General features: G+C 38.0%; 1 protein-coding gene and 1 long non-coding RNA gene across 3 annotated transcripts in view; one reads left to right on the top strand and one right to left on the bottom strand.

Annotated features, from left to right (window-relative positions):
- Nucleotides 1-557: 557 nt before the first annotated feature.
- Nucleotides 558-2,047, bottom strand: LOC120543263. Its single transcript, XR_005636323.1, has 4 exons — nucleotides 1,881-2,047; nucleotides 1,324-1,462; nucleotides 1,132-1,246; nucleotides 558-1,055 (listed from the first exon to the last, which is right to left on the bottom strand). It is a non-coding gene; the product is annotated as an uncharacterized LOC120543263 (long non-coding RNA).
- A 4,305-nt stretch (nucleotides 2,048-6,352) lies between these two features.
- The window catches only part of LOC120542134 (properdin-like), a 153,645-nt gene continuing 140,681 nt past the window's right edge, over nucleotides 6,353-19,316 (top strand). The window contains exons 1-3 of one of the 2 annotated variants that reach the window (XM_039774314.1): nucleotides 6,353-6,506; nucleotides 6,841-6,988; nucleotides 16,909-17,069. In XM_039774314.1, coding sequence (XP_039630248.1) covers nucleotides 6,458-6,506; nucleotides 6,841-6,988; nucleotides 16,909-17,069 — 358 coding nt within the window. In that variant the 5' untranslated portion in view covers nucleotides 6,353-6,457. The remainder of the gene's footprint in view (nucleotides 6,507-6,840; nucleotides 6,989-16,908; nucleotides 17,070-19,316) is intronic. The other variant, XM_039774313.1, reaches the window with a different exon arrangement.

The raw sequence follows: 19,316 nt of genomic DNA, 5'->3' as shown, positions 1-19,316 counted from the left end.
AGGGGGTGAGACTGAAGCAGAGGTGGCAGAGGGGCATACTGAAGCAGAGGGGCCAGAAGTGGTACCTACAGGGACTGAAACAGAGGAGGCAGGGCCTGAAGATACAGTGACTGGAGCAGATGCCGCTGTGACTGAGACTGAAGCCTTTGCAGAAGGGCATACTGAAGCAGAAGGACCAGAAGGGGTAGTTACAGGGAGCAAGACTGAAGCAGAAGGGATAGCTACAGGGACTGAAACAGAGGAGAAAGTGACTAGAACAGAGGTTGCAGTGACCGAGACAGACGTGTAGGGTACAAATGGCATAACTGAAATGGATGTGACCAAAGGGGTAGCTGAGAGTGACGTAACCATACTCTGAGAGACAAAAGGTTGAGCATTTACAGAACCCACGGTGTTTGTTAAACCATGACCCATTTGAGCATTTACATTTTTATTCAAAGACCGCTGAAACCTTTCTAACAAGTTATTTAATGTCTGCATTTCATCGTGGGTGGCCACGGGATGCAGGGTTTCTAAAAGGCTGTCAAGCTGGTCAAAGTCAATGGGAGTGGTAACAGGTAAAGGAGCTCTCATGGTAGCTATTATATTATTCATTTGGATCATGTTTTGATTTTGCCAATTAATATATTTCAATTCATTAAAATATCAGAGTGGTGGAATAGGCATTTTTGGGGGCCGAATAGAATAACTAAGTTCATTCACCATATTTTGCAATAAACCAGCATTTTGAGAACCGCTCTCAATGTCCAAGTCCTCTCTTGCGTGCCTTTTCCTGCTTTGACCATCGCCACTCATATTGCCTGACAATATTTGGGGAACATGTTTTCTAAAATAGCGTACAATAAAATAACCTTTTCACGTATATAGCTGGAGAAAGGATTAAGAGTTTTGAAAAACCAACAGCACACGTTCGATTTCAACCTTCACCTCAGCAGCCTTAGCCCCAGGATCAGATCTTTCGGGTTCGCCGACTATTTGGGTGAAAAGTCCGGGTGATGATACAAACGGCGGTGAATCCCCGAGTATCTGAGTTAGTAATCCTGGCGACGCAGATTCTGAAAAAACAAGCAAGACTAAGTTTTCTTTAAAGATAAACATTTGCGGTGCACTTGCACAATTAGCTCAACTTACCGGGCTGCATAAAAGAGATGTTTAATAACAGACTGTCCAGAGGGCCTCTGCACCAATTCTAGAGGCTGGCTGGATCCTTCGGAAGAATAACCACTCTTCGGAAGCGTCAAGTTTTCTGTTTAAAATTATATATTCAACCCCCAGCTCCTTATTTTCCATACACACGAGCCTTCAAGTGAAAGTAATACTTACGGGGCTCTGGGGACTCTTTAGTTTTTTTGTCCGAGGCTGGATTTTTAGTCTCAAAAAGACAATCTGTGGTAGCTATTAATTCTTCCAATTGCATGCTCGTTAGGTGTAAAGAAGAATTTCAGGTCGGCCTCCGATTCTTCTACAATTAAGATATAAAGACCTAAGTTTGTACGTACTTAAAGACGTTTAATTTAAAAAGTAACCAGTCTGAATGTTCTTATAAGTTTGTACATTACTATTAAAAAGTAATCAGCATGAAACATACATTACTATTAAAAAGTAATAAGTTTGTACATACTTAAAGACATTAAAAGTATTAAATCTATGCGGTCTTCTAAACAACATTTCTATTTAAAAGAACGGCCGAAAGAATAATTGAAACACAATTTGAGCAATCGACCGGCCAGAAATCTGATTTATAAAAGAATAGCATTTAAGCAGTTTGAAGAGAGAAATGATCATTAACAGCACATATTTCGATACTCTACACTTATCAACAATCACAAATGTATTTTTTCCATTGTCTGCCATTGTGGAAGAAAAGCAAAATTGCCTACCTTTTAAAAAGACTGCAGAAAAACTTGGAATGCTGGAAAAGTTAGCGAAGCAAAGCACTTTATGTAGCTGAGTCATGCCCTGCACCGCCTTGGAAGGGTGGAGCGAAACACCCTGGATGTCTGGGAGAAAGCTCATAGGTGCGGAGTTGCTGCTGTTCCTCCTCTAAGGGGCGAAGGGTAACATCTAGGCAATAGGAAAAAAGCGCCCCGTTATGTTTTACCGAGAGATCATTGTGAAGCCGTTTCTTAGATCGCCACATATATTTTAAAGTTGATATAAATGGGGGTACATGCAAACCATATGAAAGAAGATTAATTTTGACATTTACCCGATTAACGAGGCTAAAATACAGTATCAGCATATAAATAACCTTTTATCAAGTACCATAGACAGCGAGAAACCGTTGAGCGTTGTGCTCAACGCAGACGTTTTTAATAACTTTTCTTGCGAGCTTTTAAATTTCATTGTGTATTTTGGTACATAAGAGAGAATCGTTAGTGGAAAAAATTTCATTTGATATTGTTCACAAAGCGGCCGATTGTAAAAGGGCTTTGACATTTAACCGATTAACGAGACTAAAATATAGCCTCAAGTTAACATAACAAAGAGCAGGGTCTTATGAGTTTTAAAGGCACCTTATATTATTTTCGAACCCCGTTGAATGGTGTGTGTGGCTGGGTTTAATAAAATATGTTCTTTAATAATTGTATGATTTTCCGATTTCATTAAATAAAAAAGCATGAATTGTTACAGTAAATATTTTATCACTAAAGACTCTTTTCACACCGTTTAAAATTGGTGGCCAAATGGTAAAATCACATATGGCTTGCTATTAAATGTTTTAACAGCTGAGGTTTAACACCGAAGGTGTCTGTGTCCTGTGAGAGAAAGTTTGTTTCCCACAGTTTTAAATTGGTGGACAAATGTGGTTGCATGGTGTCGGAGGGCTTCCTGGGTCTCGAAATGCCTATTAACTGTTTCAATAGTTGTGGATTTAACACCGAAGGTGTCCGCGTCCTGTGAGAGAAAGTTTACTTCCCAGCATTTTAAAACTGGTGGGCATATGGTGAAGAAAAATATGGCCTATTGATTAGTGTTAACAGCTGAGGATTTAACACCAAAGGTGTCCGTGTCCTGTGAAAGAAAGTTTAGTTCCCAGCATTTTAAAACTGGTGGGCATATGGTGAAGGTACATATGACCGGTGGGGCTTCCTGGGTCTCGATATGTCTATTGGCTGTGAAAGAAAGTTTATTTCCCGCGGTTTTTAAAAAGAGGCACACTTGCGTGGACTTGTCTTACGAGCAGGATAAGTGAATATTTCACTTTATAGAGTTTTTTAGAAAGTTACGGCTATGCAGGACTATGCATGACTAAAAAGAATGATAAGTGTTTATAAAATGAGGTTGTGTGTCTTCGTGAGTTTATAACAGCGCGGGTGTGTGAATATTTTCAGAAAGTTACACATAGGCATAGCTATGATGGCAAGACAAGTGTATATTTAATTTCTTAATATTAATTTTGAATCTAGTGTTTATAAAATGAGGCCGTGTGTCGGGAGTTTATAACTTAGATCGGGGGGAGTGAATTTTTTATATTGTTTTTAGAAAGTTATGGCTATGATGGCAAGATAAGTGTATATTTAATTTCTTAGTATTAATTTTGAATCTAGTGCTTATAAAACAAAACCACGTGTTATAAGTTTATAACTTAGAGTGGGGGAGTGAATATTTTAGAAAGTTACACATAGGCATGGCTATGACAGCAAGACAAGTGTATATTTAATTTCTTAATATTAATTTTGAATCTAGTGTTTATCAAATAAAGCCACGTGTTGTAAGTTTATAGCTTATAAATCATATTAACATAAATATATTTTCAAACTTTTATAGTTTCATATTTGCATATGTTCATATTTTCATAAATCATATTTTCATATTTTTATATTTTCATATTTTCATAAAGCATATTTTAATAAATTATATTTTTATATTTTTATATTTTCATGCATCACATTTTGCATATTTTCATAAGTCATATTTTCATATTTTGGGGCGGGGCTTAAAGTAATCAGTCATATTTGGGGGCGGGGCTTTAGGTCACCTATCATCCGTTTGACAGTATCTGTCTAGTTAACTACTCACCAGTCACATCTGCGTTTGTTCATAACCTGCTTTGTAAGATGAGGCCGACTACTTGTATACTGGACCCCATCCCCAGCACACTACTTAAATCCTGCCTTCATGCCATAATCCCAACTGTTACAACAATAATAAACTCATCCCTTGACACAGGCTCTGTGCCGATCACTTTTAAAATCGCTTCTGTAACCCCAATGTTAAAAAAGTCTGGTCTTGATGCTGACAATCTTAACAATTTCCGGCCTATTTCCCACTTACCTTTCCTGTCAAAAGTTCTTGAGCGTGTTGTAGCCTCCCTGCTCACCAATTATTTAACCACTAATAATTTGATGGAACCCTTTCAGTCTGGTTTCAGGGCGCGGCACAGCTGTGAAACTGCTCTGCTACGGGTAACCAATGATTTGCTTATGACAGCAGACTCGTGACAAACCAGCATATTAATTCTATTAGACCTCAGTGCAGCATTTGACACTGTCAGACATGACATTCTACTGTCCAGAATGGAGAACATGCTGGGTATCTCTGGCACTGCCCTCCAGTGGTTCAAGTCTTATCTGACTGATAGGCAAGAGTTTGTTAGTCTTGGCAACAACAGATCCATATTGGTGCCAGTTACACAAGGAGTTTCTCAGGGCTCTGTCCTCGGCCCTCTTCTCTTCTGTATTTATATGCTTCCCCTTGGCCATATTATTCATAGCTATGGACTGGGCTATCATTTTTATGCAGATAATACTCAACTCTACTTCAATGTTAAAAGTGAAACTTCATCAGAGCTTTCTCAGCTCCCAACCTGCCTTAGTGAAATTAAAACCTGGATGGAGCAGAACTCTTTAAAATTAAATTGCAACAAAACTGAACTCCTGCAAATTGGGACTAAAATGCAACATAATAAAATGAGCTCCTTCCCAGTCCATCTTGGAGGTGATCTCATCAGACCTGCCTCTACTGCAAATAATCTTGGTCTCATTTTTGATTCCTCCCTCTCTTATTCTGCCCACATAATCACATTAAGAAACTTTCTTACTTTTACCTCAGCAACATATCTCGTGTTCACTCCTTCTGCTCCTTTTCTAATGCTGAGAAACTTGTCCATGCTTTTAAAACATCCTGGATCAATTATTGTAACTCGCTGTTGGCAGGTGCCCCTTCTAATCTTATATCACAGCTCCAGCTTATTCAAAACTCAGCTGCAAGAGTCCTTACTCGAACCAGCAGCAGCAAGCACATCACACCCATCCTGCTCTGTCTTCACTGGCTCCCTGTGTCTTAAAGAATCGAATATAAAATCCTACTAATAACCTACAAATCCTTAAATAACCTCGCGCCAAACTACATCAGTGACCTCCTCCATCACTATGTGCCTGCCTGCCCATTAAGGTCCTCTGATTCTGACAGTCTTGTTGTGCCTGACACTAACCAGCACTCTGTGGGTGACTGGGCCCAGACTCTGGAATGACCTACAGAAATTAATCAGATCAGCTGACTCCATGAATTCTTTTAAAAAACAACTCAAAACTCGTCTGTTCAGGAAGGCTTTTAGCTCTACTTGACTTTATTATCCTTCTCTCAGGATACCTCTATGTCAAGATGCTTGTGTAACCTGTATGTGTGTGCTAGACCATCAATTATGTTGTCTATTAGGCTTTCTCTGAATTTACTGTCTTAATCTTCTTTATTTATTTATTTGATTTGTACAATGCTATCTATATACTGTATACCCTGCCATTCTTTCTTATATTCTGTAAGTGCCTTGAGCATGGGAAAGGTGCTATATAAATAAAATGTATTATTATTATTATTATTATTATTATTATTATTATCATAGGATAGTCAATGCTTCTAAGCTTTAGTTGGTTCTGGTGGTGGTTTTCACTTATTGTTTCTGTAACAATAGACTTTTTATGTGCTTGGTTGTTGGCTTAGCACCCATCCCTCCTTTCGCAACTGGGCTTGGGACTATCCATGCTGTCCAGTAAGCCTTTATTTCTTTTTTCTTTTTTTGCAGTCTGGCTTCTGGTATTAAATTAAGTATATTATGATAATGTATGATACTGTGGAAACTCTGAATAATGTTGCTTTGACACATGAAAAAACACAGTTCTGAGCTTTTGAAAGTGTGACCACCTCCTTTTTTCTTTCTCATGTTTAAAAGCTCTGAGATCCTTATCTCAGTTACTGGAATGTGTTTGTTTGCACAACATTTTATCAAAACAGTCTGCCTGTGGCCAGCTTTTTTTGGGAAGAGTATGAGATAAAGAGGCTATCGAATTACTGGAAGTTGATGTGGAGGAGGAGGACAGAAAGATTATTGGCACTGTTTATTTTCTTGCAGATACAAAATTACTGCCTGGCGAGTGTATGAAAACATTGCTGCTTAAGTAAATGAACTGAATTGAATACATTTTATGGGAAGTTCAGTTGCATCTGCTGTTTGGACATGTTGCTCCTAATAATTTTGAATATCTTACTTTGCAGTAACTTTTCTGGTAGGTTTTTAAAGTTTTTTATTGTACTGGAATGGTAACATTATACACAATTAAACACTCTATTTTCTGCTCACCTGTTGATATGTCCTCAAAATAATTTCATTAATAGCATCTTATAGGTGTATCATTATACTGATTATGACTTCTCGTTTGCTCATTTAAAAATCAACAGTGTGTTCTTTTGTCAGTTTCTTTAGCATTGGACTTTATTTTCTTATTAATTTTGAACTTGTCTTATCTGGTTATTCCCCTTTTTTCTCTGTAAAATTAAGAATTAAGTTAACAAAAAAAAAATTCTACAGCATTAAGCCAGTGTTGTATGCTTGTTTTACAGTGGCACAGTTGGTAGAGTGTTATACAACATTCCTAGAGGATAAAGGAGAATGTAAGGACATTATTGGGAATGAAATACAACAATCTGACTGCTGTCTAAACCCTAAATATGGTTTCAGAGGACAGGATGGCAAATGCAACTCATGCAGGTAAATATTACACGTGTATGTTAATGTAAAGAACAAAACAGGCTTTAAATGACCTCTTATTATAAATGAATCAGTCTGATCAAACTGAGGTGTGTTGTTAGCATAGCAGATTGGGCAGTTAGATCTTTTAAAATGATTAAAATGTAACCTGAAAAATATGTCAAATAGCAGAAAGTCAAGTAAAATATAATTTTAGCTATTAGCTTATTTCAAAAGATGAATATTTTATAAGTATCAAATTCATTGTGAATGTTTTGAAACTGCCAATAGCATAAATTATGCAACTGTGAACATGAATAATAAAGGAGAATAGATATATTAATGAATGTTATTAAAAAAGAATAAAATATAAGACATCTTTAGCAAAACATATTTATCTTGCAAACAATGTTATTCCATTTGCTGTTATGACTTAAATTTTTAGTGACAGCTAGTCATGTTATCGGATCTCTGCCTCTTCCAATAACGTTTTCATGTTAAGGTGCTATGTACTATGAAGACAAGTTTCTACAAAGAAATTAAGAGTTTTGCATCATAGTATGTGGCACTGACCACATAACTATCAATCATCTAGTCCTTACTCAGTCATAAAATAAGATACAACCTCAGGGGAAGAAAGGTCACTTTTTAGAATTTATTTTATTATTTTTCACAACATAAAGTTAACTCAATGTGCATTAGTCATGTGTAAAAAATTAATTACACAGCTTCTATTGCTGTATTAGTTAACAAGGAAATTAGCGCCTGGTATGTTTGATTAGTTGATTATTGCAGCTTCACATCAGTCTGGAAGGGGTAAGTAGCCATTACAAAACAATCTGAAATTTAACATTCATCAATCAGAATAATATTACTTTTAAACTGGAAAACACTAATGAGAGTTGTTAGTGTCTTTAGGAATGGATATTTACAAATTCATCCAAAATTAAAGTCATAACTATATCCACAGTTGTACATGTCATTGCCAACAATGTAAATGTTCTAATACCTGATTCTACTACTAGAAGAAGATTGTACAAGTATGGTTTTCATTGAAAGGTAGCCAGTGGAAACACTCTTTCCTCCAAAAATAACTTGGCAGCATGAGCTGCAAAGCTGCATATGAATGAACCAAAAAGCACCTGGAACAATGCCATCTGGACAGATGAGACTAAAGTGCACTTTGTTTAGTTTCAATGTACAACACCGCATTTGGTAAAAACTAAAAACACATTATATCACAAAGGGGACAGCACGATGGCACAAAGGTAGCACTACTGTCTTGCAACAAGGAGACCAGAGCTCAATACATGAATGCTCCCCACATGGAGTTTGCATGTTCTCTCATTTTCCACATAAGTTTCCTCTCTCAGTCCAAAAATATGCAGGTAAGGTGATCCTGTGATGCTAAATTGGACCTGTTGAATGTGTCCATCCTACAATGGACCTACCATCAGGGTTTCATAGGTGCACATTCCAGGGTGCTGCTTACAGATGGGCCTTTTCATATACAAGAAAAGAAAATGCCTAATAAGAAGAAAGTTCTAAGTTTTCACTTTTTCTAAGTTTTTAATGTGCTGCCGAACACCTAGCTGTACCATACTTTAATCCTGTCAGTTATAAATCTGCCCAATCATTAATCTAAATAAAGGGCTTTTAAAGTAATAAGAGAGGGTCGTGGGGCATCATCATAGCAGGTGTCTAATTAGTCACTTTGATGAAATCAGACATTTGATGTGTGACTGTGCTGAAAAGCAGAAAATGGATGATTCAAAATGAGAAGCAAGTGGAGGAGGGAAAGGAAAAATAAAAAAAGAGAATCAAAAGATACTGTTCTACCAAACACTATATCTATACTGACTTTTGCAGCTTAAAAAAATGCAAAAACAACAACTAAATAATAATGTTAACAAGCCATAAATAACTCAGTTGAAAAATTTGGATGTGAGTGTCAGTAGGCTTTGTGCCCTAGGAACCATGTTACCCAAACTATTCTATAACATTTCAGTAATTATTTACCGCTCTGATGCCGATCTTTCTGATTATAAAATTGGTCATTACAATAGCAATTGACAAGAAGAATTCATAATTAATTGTAGAAATATAGCATTTGAGGGTTCCTCTAGAGTGCCTCTTTCTTTTGAATGATTAGTCTCAAAAACTAATCAACACATTGTCATCTCATAACAGGCTTTAGTTTCAAGTTTGGCATTTTTCCGTCCAGCTGCTTAATATCTAGACTGTTCTTGAGAAACTGTGACACACAGAAACATACACACACACAATCACACAGACACACACGTGGGACAAGCGTGGGACACACTGATTTTTATTTTCTTTTAACCTGTGGGCAACGCCTTCCCCATTCCCAAAAGCTCAACACAGTCCCAGCACAGGTACAGCTCAAACACAATATTCTCTTCCTTCACTCTTTTCCTTCTCCTCCACTCTTCTGGTCAAGCTTCTTCTTCCTCCTCCCAACTCTGGCTCCCCGAGCAGTGGCTGCTGGCTTCTTTTATAAGGTATCTGGAAGTGCTCCAGATGCTTGATAACTCATTTCTGGCAGCATTTCTGGGTGTGGCAGAAGAGCTACTCATAAGGGATCTCAACAGGGCTGCACCACACTCCAACTCCCATGAAGCCCTGCATGAGTCCGAGGCACCGTTGCGACCCAGGGTAGTTGCCATCTAGCGTTCCAGGGGAGATAACGCTCTGGCCACGCTTGCTCCCCCAGTCCTCTGGGCATTGAGGCATCCTGGCCGGGCGATGGCCCTGGCCTCACGCTACAATATGTATGTTCATATTCAAGACATTGCCTTGCCATTATTGTCAAGTGTTCACAATTCACATTTGCCAGAATGCCTGCAGAACTGTTTTTCCAGCAGCATGTGGGGAATGTATTGGAATTTTATTTAGTGGATTTAGTCTGCGCTGAACATAAAAGGTCTATTTATAGATATTTTGGTAAAGTAACGAAAGAGGGGAAAAATGTAGTTTTGTTGGTAGATGGCTACAGGATATTTCATGCTTGGCTGTTGACATTCATAAGTGACTCTTAGGAGGTGGCTGTGGAACAACGCAGTATAGCACATCAGCAAACCCATAGCATGGTGGATGTGGTAGAAATTGACATCTTAATTAAAGAAACAAATCAATAAAACCTGTAATCAGGCAGGAAAAAATCTTGTCCATCTGCATCATTTCAACTACAACAACAACATTTATTTATTTATACAGCACATTTTCGTACAAAAAGTAGCTCAAAGTGCTTTACATAATGAAGAATAGAAAAATAAAAGACACAGTAAGAAAAGAAAATAAGTCAACATTAAATAACATAGAATAAGAGTAAGGTCCAATGGCCAGGGTGGACAGAAAAAACAAAAAAAAAAACTCCAGACAGCTGGAGAAAAAAATAAAATCTGTAGGGATTCCAGACCATTAGAGTGCCCAGTCCTCTCTGGGCATTCTACCTAACATAAATGAAACAGTCCAATTTGGATTTAGGGTTCTCACGGAAGGACTTGATGATAATGGTCGCGTAGACTTCTGGCTTTTGATCCATTCATAATTGTTGGAACATCTTGATGCTTTGAGTAGGTGGTGGTGACGCAGGAAAAAGAAACAGAAGAGAGAGTTGGGGTCATACAGATTTTAGAGCCACCATGAATAGTTATGATGAATTGAACATACAGAGTATCAGGATTAAGTTAAAGTGAAGTTATAAAAAGGCCATGTTAAAATAATGTGTTTTCAGCAGTGTTTTAAAGTGCTCCACTGTATTAGCCTGGCGAATTCCTATTGGCAGGCTATTCCAGACTGTAGTGGCATAGCAGCAGAAGGCTGCCTCACCACTTCTTTTAAGTTTTGCTCTTGGAATTCTAAGAAGACACTCATTTGAGGATCAAAGGTTATGATTTGGAATATAAGGTGTCAGACATTCTGATATATAAGATGGGGCAAGATTATTTTAGGCTTTATAAACCATAGTAAAATACCCGTGCTTCGCAGCGGAGAAGTAGTGTGTTAAAGAAGTAATGAAAAATTAAAGGAAACATTTTGAAAATAATGTAACATGATTGTCAAAGTAATTGTTTTGTCACTGTTTCGGTTAGCGCAGGTAAACCACCTACCAAATTTCGTGAAGATGGGGCCATAAATAAGAAAATTCAACGTGGCTGACAGTGGCGTCATACCACCGAAATAAGTACGTACATTGGTTTGGGTTAGCGCAGGGAAGCCGCCTACCAAATTTCGTGAAGATGGGGCCATAAATAAGAAAGTTCAACATGGCAGACGTTGTTGACCGTTATGACCGTTATGCATATAATTTCGAAATTAAACCTGCTTAACTTTTGTAAGTAAGCCGTAAGGAATGAGCCTTCCAAATTTCAGCCTTCTACCTACACGGGAAGTTGGAGAATTAGTGACATTGGAAAGTTCAATATGGCGGCTGACAGTGGCGTCATACCACCAAAATAAGTATGTACATTGGTTTTGGTTAGCGCAGGGAAGCCGCCTACCAAATTTCATGAAGATGGGGCCATAAATAAGAAAGTTCAACATGGCAGACGTTGTCGACCGTTATCGACCGTTATGACCGTTCCGCATAGAATTTCGAAATAAAACGTGCTTTACTTTGTAAGTAAGCTGTAAGGAATAAGCCTGCCAAATTTCAGCCTTCTACCTACACGGGAAGTTGGAGAATTAGTGATGAGTCAGTGAGTGAGTGAGTGAGTGAGTGAGTGAGTGAGTGAGTGAGTGAGTGAGTGAGTGAGTGAGTCAGTCAGTCAGTCAGTGAGTGCTTTGCCTTTTATTAGTATAGATATACACACATACATACATACACACACATTGTATATACAGTATATATATCTACGTACATTGGTTTCGGTTAGCGCAGGGAAGCCGCCTACCAAATTTCGTGAAGATGGGGCCATATATAAGAAAGTTCAACATGGTGGACGTTGTTGACCGTTATGACCGTTATGCGTAGAATTTCGAAATGAAACCTGCTTAACTTTTGTAACTAAACCGTAAGGAATGAGCCTTCCAAATTTCAGCCTTCTACCTACACGGGAAGTTGGAGAATTAGTGACATTGGAAAGTTCAATATGGCGGCCGACAGTGGCGTCATACCACCGGAATAAGTACGTACATCGGTTTTGGTTAGCGCAGGGAAACCACCTACCAAATTTCGTGAAGATGGGGTCAGCCTTCTACCTACATGGGAAGCTGGAAAATTAGTGATGTTGGAAAGTCCAATATGGCGGCCGACAGTGGTGTCATACCATCGAAATAAGTATGTACATCGGTTTTGGTTAGCGCAGGGAAGCCACCTACCAAATTTCGTGAAGATGGGGCCATAATTAAGAAAGTTCAACATGGCGGACGTTGTCAACCATTATCGACCGTTATGACCGTTACGCGTAAAATTTTGAAAAAAAACATGCTTAACTTTTGTAAGTAAGCTGTAAGGAATAAGCCTGCCAAATTTCAGCCTTCTACCTACACAGAAAGTTGGAGAATTAGTGATGACTGAGTGAGTGAGTGAGTGAGTCAGTCAGTCAGTCAGTGAGGGCTTTGCCTTTTTTTAGTATAGATAAGCAGAATTTTAAAGTCAATCCTGAATAACACAGGTAACCAGTGTAGTGACATCAAAACTGGAGAGATGTGCTCGGATTTTCTTTTCCTAGTTAGGATTCTAGCAGCTGCATTCTGCACTAGTTGCAAACGATTTATGTCTTTTTGGGGCAGTCCTGAGAGGAGTGCGTTACAGTAATCTAGTCGACTGAAAACAAACACGTGAACTAATTTCTCAGCATCTTTCAGTGATATAAGAGGTCTAACTTCAGCTATGTTTCTTAAGTGAAAAAATGCTGTCCTAGTGATCTGATTAATATGCGATTTAAAATTCAGATTACATTCAACAATTACCCTAAGCTTTTTACCTCCGTCTTGACTTTCTAATGTATCCAGTTTATTTCTAATAGCCTCATTGTATCCGTTATTGCCAATCACTAAGATTTCAGTTTTCTCTTTATTTAACTTGAGAAAGTTACTATTCATCCATTCTGAGATACAAGTCAGACATTGTGTTAGTGAATCAAGAGAATCAGGGTCATCAGGTGCTATTGATAAGTACAGCTTTGTGTCATCAGCATAGCTGTGGTAGCTCACGTTGTGCCTCGAGATAATCTGACCTAATGGAAGCATGTAGATTGAGAATAACAGCGGACCCAGGATAGAGCCTTGTGGAACACCATATCGGATATCATGTGTCTTTGAGTTGTAATTACCACAACTAACAAAGAATTTTCTCCCTGTCAGGTAGGATTCAAACCAATTTAAGACACTGCCAGAGAGGCCCACACATTGACTAAGGCGATTTCTAAGAATATTATGATCAATGGTGTCAAATGCAGCACTCAGATCTAAGAGGATGAGAACAGATAAATGGCCTCTGTCTTCATTCACCCGCAAATCATTTACTACTTTAACGAGTGCAGTTTCTGTGCTGTGATTTGTTCTAAAACCAACTGAAATTTATCAAGAATAGCATGTTTATTTAGGTGGTCATTTAACTGCATAATGACTGCCTTCTCCAGAACTTTACCTAAGAAAGGGATGGGTCTGAAATTTTCAAGAGCCGAGAGGTCAAGATTATGTTTCTTAAGTAGGTGTTTAACTACAGCAGTCTTAAGACCGTCTGGGAAGACCCCCGTATCTAATGACGAATTTACTAAGTCAAGAACTACAACAACAAACTGAGGAAGGGAGCATCTATCAAAGTAGTTTGTTAGAGTATGATGAGAGTGGTCGGAGGACAGAGGTCCATCACAATGGCAAATAAGAAAGGACTCTGATGTAATCCAACCTTCACATTGAATGCATCCGTCACTTTTACTGCAGTTATCACCACTGTCACACTTCCTTCATACATATCCTGTACAACTCTTACATACTTTTCTGCCACTCCTGACTTCCTCATACACACACAACTCCCTTTGGGGCACCCTGTCATATGCTGTCTCTCCAGGTCCACAAAGACACAATGCAACTCCTTCTGGCCTTCTCTATACATCTCCATCAACTCCCTAAGAGCAAACATTCCATCGGTGGTGCTCTTTCTTTGCATGAAACCATACTGCTGCTCACTAATCATCACCTCCCTTCTGAATGTAGATTCCACTACTCTTTCCCATAACTTCATGCTATGGCTCATCAATTTTAACCCCCTGTAGTTACTACAGCTCTGTACATCCCCTTTATTCTTAAAAATCGACACCAGTACACTTCTTGTACACTCTCTCTCACTTTCCAGGATTCCATTAAACAATCTGGTTAAAAACTCAACTGCCATCTCTCCTAAACAACTCCATGCCCATCCTTTTCACAAAATCCACTATCATCTGACTTCCTTCATTCCTCTCCTTGATACCATACCTACCCATCACCTCCTCGTCTCCTCTGTTCCCTTCACCAACATGTCCATTGCAAACTGCTCCAATCATCACTTCATCCAACACACTCCAGAAATCTTCTTTCTCATCCATCACACACCCAACTTGCAAGGCATATGCACTAACAACATTTATTATCACACTTCTAATTTCCAGCTTCATAATCATTAATCTGTCTGAGACTCTTTTCACTTCCAAAACACTCTTGACATACTGTTCCTTCAGAATAACTCCTACCCCATTTCTCCCTATGGAGAACTATGATAGAACAATTTGAATCCACCTCTGATCCACCTGGCCTAACTTCCCTTCCATTTAGTCTTTTACATGCAGAATATATCAACCTTCCTTCTCTCCCCTTACCAGTCATACTTCCAGCATTCAAAGTTCCTAACCTCAGTTCCATTCTCTTTACCTTCCTTCTCTCCTCTTTCCACCAGACATGCCCCCTTCTTCTCCTTCTTTTGGTCAACAGTAGCCCAATTTCCACCAGCACCCTGTTGGCTAACAGTACTGGTGATGATCGTTATTAACCCGGGGCTTGACTGATCCAGTATGGAAATCTGTCTTGTTGTCCACATGTTGATCTGGCGAAATGTTACACCAGATGCCCTTCCTGACGTAACCCTCGCCATTTATCACCACTTATTTATTGGTTGAGCCACCACCTTTGAAATGTATGTATATGTAACAACTGTCCAGTCTGATTGCTCACATGACACATGCTGACTTGTTAGTCATCTCTTAGTCATCTTTCAGATCATCTTGTGTACAGCATGTTTGTCTGTTGTTCATTTGACATCTATCTAGTTTCCGGATATCCATGAACAGGTTTCTGACATTTAATAACCCTTTATGCTATTTCTTTAAGATGAATGTTGTAGTTTAATATGGAAAACATACCAAAATACTTTATCCTAAATGATTATGTGACTTCTAAATCTAATTTTGCTTCCACACGGAACACTGAGTACAGACTACTGATTGTGGAAAATGTGGTGCTGCTGTCTTTGTAAGTAGTGATGTTTGTAGAAAGAAATTGCAGTGTCTGCAGCTAGATTCAAACTCAGAACCCTGGAGCTGTGAGGCACTAACCAGTATGACATTGTGCTATATGTCAGCACTTTGTAATTATTATTACGTTTGGTGTTGTTGAATAAGTTGCATAGGGGGTACCTGCCCAACCTTTAGTCCTGCCCCCTGATGGTACCTGATTTGCATTACTTAAATGTAGAAATGCTATTTTTTTGGAGAATTTTCCTCTCTTCTTCTCTGCTCCAGGCCGGAATTGTTCTGTTTTGTCCTTCCTGTGACTCTCTTACTAACTGGAAAACTTTCCACAAGTTCAGTCTCCTAGGAAGTAAATAATTCAAGAAACATGACAGAATGAGGACCTTGGCTTCATCCATTACCCATCTTTTATTTTTTTTCTCTGGCCCCAGCCAGTCTGAGTCTGTTGCTTGGCCACCTTAGTTATGCTGCAGTTCTGTAATGAGAGGTGCAAAAGGTTAAAGAAAGAAAAAGATGAATGTAGCCTGTTTTCTGGACTTATAACATTGTACTCATTGGCTTTGTAAAATGTAATCTGGTTTAATGTTTAGTACTCTAGTTTAAAGTAAATTTTTAATTGTTCCTTTTGCATGATGAAATTGATATCTTTTCAGTGTTTATTTTCCTTACTGTGTTCTGGTTTCCTGCCTATTTAACTACAATTTTTGGATTCAGAATGTCGATAAACTATAAAATATAAAAGTCTGGAAGTTTGGAATCTTCAGCCTCTGAAAAAAAATAAATATGAGACAACAAACAGTTTGAAAGTTCAGCTTTTGCCAATATTTTTCTTTAAATTCTTGCAATACCTTTGATTTACAGTGCCTATAAAAAGTATTCATCCCTTGAAAGTTTTCACATTTTAATGAAAATGTAACCTCACATTCTTTAGCTTTCTTAATGGCTTCAGAACACTGTCTGGAAGGTGATATTGTTGAATTCAGTGTGACTCCACCCAATGTGTATTGTAACCTAAAATGTTTCTCTACATGTAATAATTTACATTTACTGACATTAAATGTCATCTGCCACAAATCTGCCCAAGCCTGTATCTTGGTATCATTGGTAAACTTAAATAGCTTGTTATGTATATGATTATCCAAATCATTTATACAACATTGAATAAAAGTGCATTTAATTTGGCTTTTACACAACATTGTTACACAACATTGAATAACAGTGCATGTAATTTGGCTTTTTGAAAACTGATCAATACATAAAGTCTTTTTAATGTCAAGGTGAAAACAGGTCTCTTCAAAGGAGAAAACTTCCAAAGGAGTAAATGCTTTTTATAGGCACTGTAGTTACCATACAAGACCAAACAAACTGTACTGAATTCAAGGCCTATATAGCAGCTGATACATTAATGAACTCTTTTGTTGTACATGTTTGTAACAGGTAATTTTTTCATTGTTAATGTTTTAATAGGAAGGCTCAGTGGGGACTCTGGTCCCCTTGGAGTGCCTGTTCTGTATCCTGTCGTGAAGGTGTAAAAATCAGATGGAGAGCATGTTATGGCATAGGACGCTGCAAAGATGCTTCACAGACTCTGCAGACTATGTCATGCAAGGATCAAGAATGTTGTCCAGGTCAGTATTCTTGTATTTATTTTGTCTAGGAGTATGACAACAAACTTATCAAATGGAAGACATTATGAAGAAATCATAACCACTGTCAAAAAAGTAATGTGAATTATGACAGTAGGTAACTAGCAGAAGGGGCAATCTTTCTCCTAAGCCTGCAAGGTTCTTAAGCCAGTATTAAGTTGATCTCTTTAAACACCTTTATAAATTTTAAGAAATGAAGTGCATTTCTCATGAAGCATCATTTCATTGTTGCTAGTGAATCGTTTTCTTACATGCCAAGTGTAATTTGTTACTATTTACTTGGCAGACATATCAACATATTTCTGCATTACAGCTCTTGAACTCCGGTTCGCTTTCCAACTAGCTTGTTTTCTGTATTGAAATTGCAAATTCTCTGCAATAGTTTCCTTTGAGGACTTTGGTTCTACTCCACAAAAAACAGTGACACATTCCCAGGCTGTCTGGCAACTTTTATGTAAAGCTTGGATGTATACATTAGAACAATCTGGATGAGGCCAATCAGTTTTAAAAATCCCTAAATCCTTACTGTCTGCCACACTACTTAGTAATGTATTCCATGTGTCTATGGTTCCCTGTGTAAACAAAAACTTTCTAATGTTTGTGCAAAATTTTACCCTTAACAAGTTTCCAACTGTGTCCCTGTGTTCTTGATGAACTCATTGTAAAATAATAATCTTGATCCACTGTACTAATTTCCTTCATAATTTTAAAACACTTCAGTCATTTCTCCTCTTAATCTTCTTTTTCTTAAAGTGAAAAGACTTAGTTCTTTTAATTTTTCCTCATAATTTATCCCTGTAGCCCTGGAATGAGCCTAAAGGATTTTCTCTGGCCTTTACTAGCACTACTGTGTATTTTGTGAAGCTGGAAGAGCAAAACTGTACGTAGTACTCCGGATGAAGTCTCACTACTGTGTTATAAAGCCTGAGCCTTCTTGAACTTGTATACAACACATAGTGCAATTTAACCTAACATTCTGTTAGCTTTCTTAATGGTTTCAGAACACTGTCTGGAAGTTGAATAAGTGGATACTGTTGAATCCACTATGACTCCTCCCATTGTGTATTCAAACCTACATGTAATACTTTACATTTACTGACATTAAATGCCATCTGCCACAAATCTGCCCAAGCCTGTATGCTGTCCAAGTCCTGCTGTAATGATTTAATGGATTCCAGATTATCTGCCAATCCACCTATCATGGTATCATCGGCAAATGTAAATAGCTTGTTACTTATATCATTATCCAAATCATTTATTTACAGTATATTAAAAACTAGCAAAATACCCGCACTTCGCAGCGGAGAATTAGTGTGTTAAAGAAGTAATGAAAAATTAAAGGAAACATTTTGAAAATAACGTAACATGATTGTCAATGTAATTGTTTTGTCACTGTTTCGGTTAGCACAGGGAAGCCACCTACCAAATTTCGTGAAGATGGGGCCATAAATAAGAAAGTTCAACATGGCAGACGTTGTCGACCGTTATCGACCGTTAGGACCATTACGCGTAGAATTTCGAAATAAAACGTGCTTAACTTTTGTAAGTAAGCTGTAAGGAATAAGCCTGCCAAATTTCAGCCTTCTACCTACACGGGAAGTTGGAGAATTAGGGATGAGTGAGTGAGTGAGTGAGTGAGTGAGTGAGTGAGTGAGTGAGTGAGTGAGTAAGTCAGTCAGTCAGTCAGTGAGGGCTTTGCCTTTTATTAGTATAGATAGCTGTTCTGTTACAACTTGGTAAAACTTTTCATTTCATTAAGATTTACAGTTTAGCTCCATTTAGTGGGTACAACTGGTATATTCCCTCCCTTCCCTTGCTTCCTGTCATGTGAGGTAATCAGGAGATTACTTGTAGAATCAGGAAGGCTGCTGCCATGTGCATGGAAGCGCACCAGTCACGATCCGATGTCATCTGTACTTCATGCTTGTGATAGCATTGTCCGTATATATTATTTTATTTTAACGTTGTCCTTTTTTATTTATTTGCAGATAGAAGTAAGTCCTTTAGTAGTTTATTAATAATATGTATATAATGGCACAGTAATATACATTTGAAAGATGTTTGTTGTTAATATAAAGCCAAATAGCGTTTTCTGTTCTAGTTTCACTCTTTTAATTCCAATAAACATGTGGATAAAAAAAACAACCTTCTGCAGAGTTTTGGATAAAGAAAGGTGTTTATCTGCCTGTCAAAGTAGGTCTGTCTGTGTGTGGGGCAAGGACAATAGCA

This window comes from Polypterus senegalus, chromosome 13 (assembly GCF_016835505.1).
Source record: "Polypterus senegalus isolate Bchr_013 chromosome 13, ASM1683550v1, whole genome shotgun sequence".
Taxonomy (NCBI): Eukaryota; Metazoa; Chordata; class Cladistia; order Polypteriformes; family Polypteridae; genus Polypterus; species Polypterus senegalus.
This window is presented reverse-complemented; position numbering and strand designations above follow the sequence as displayed.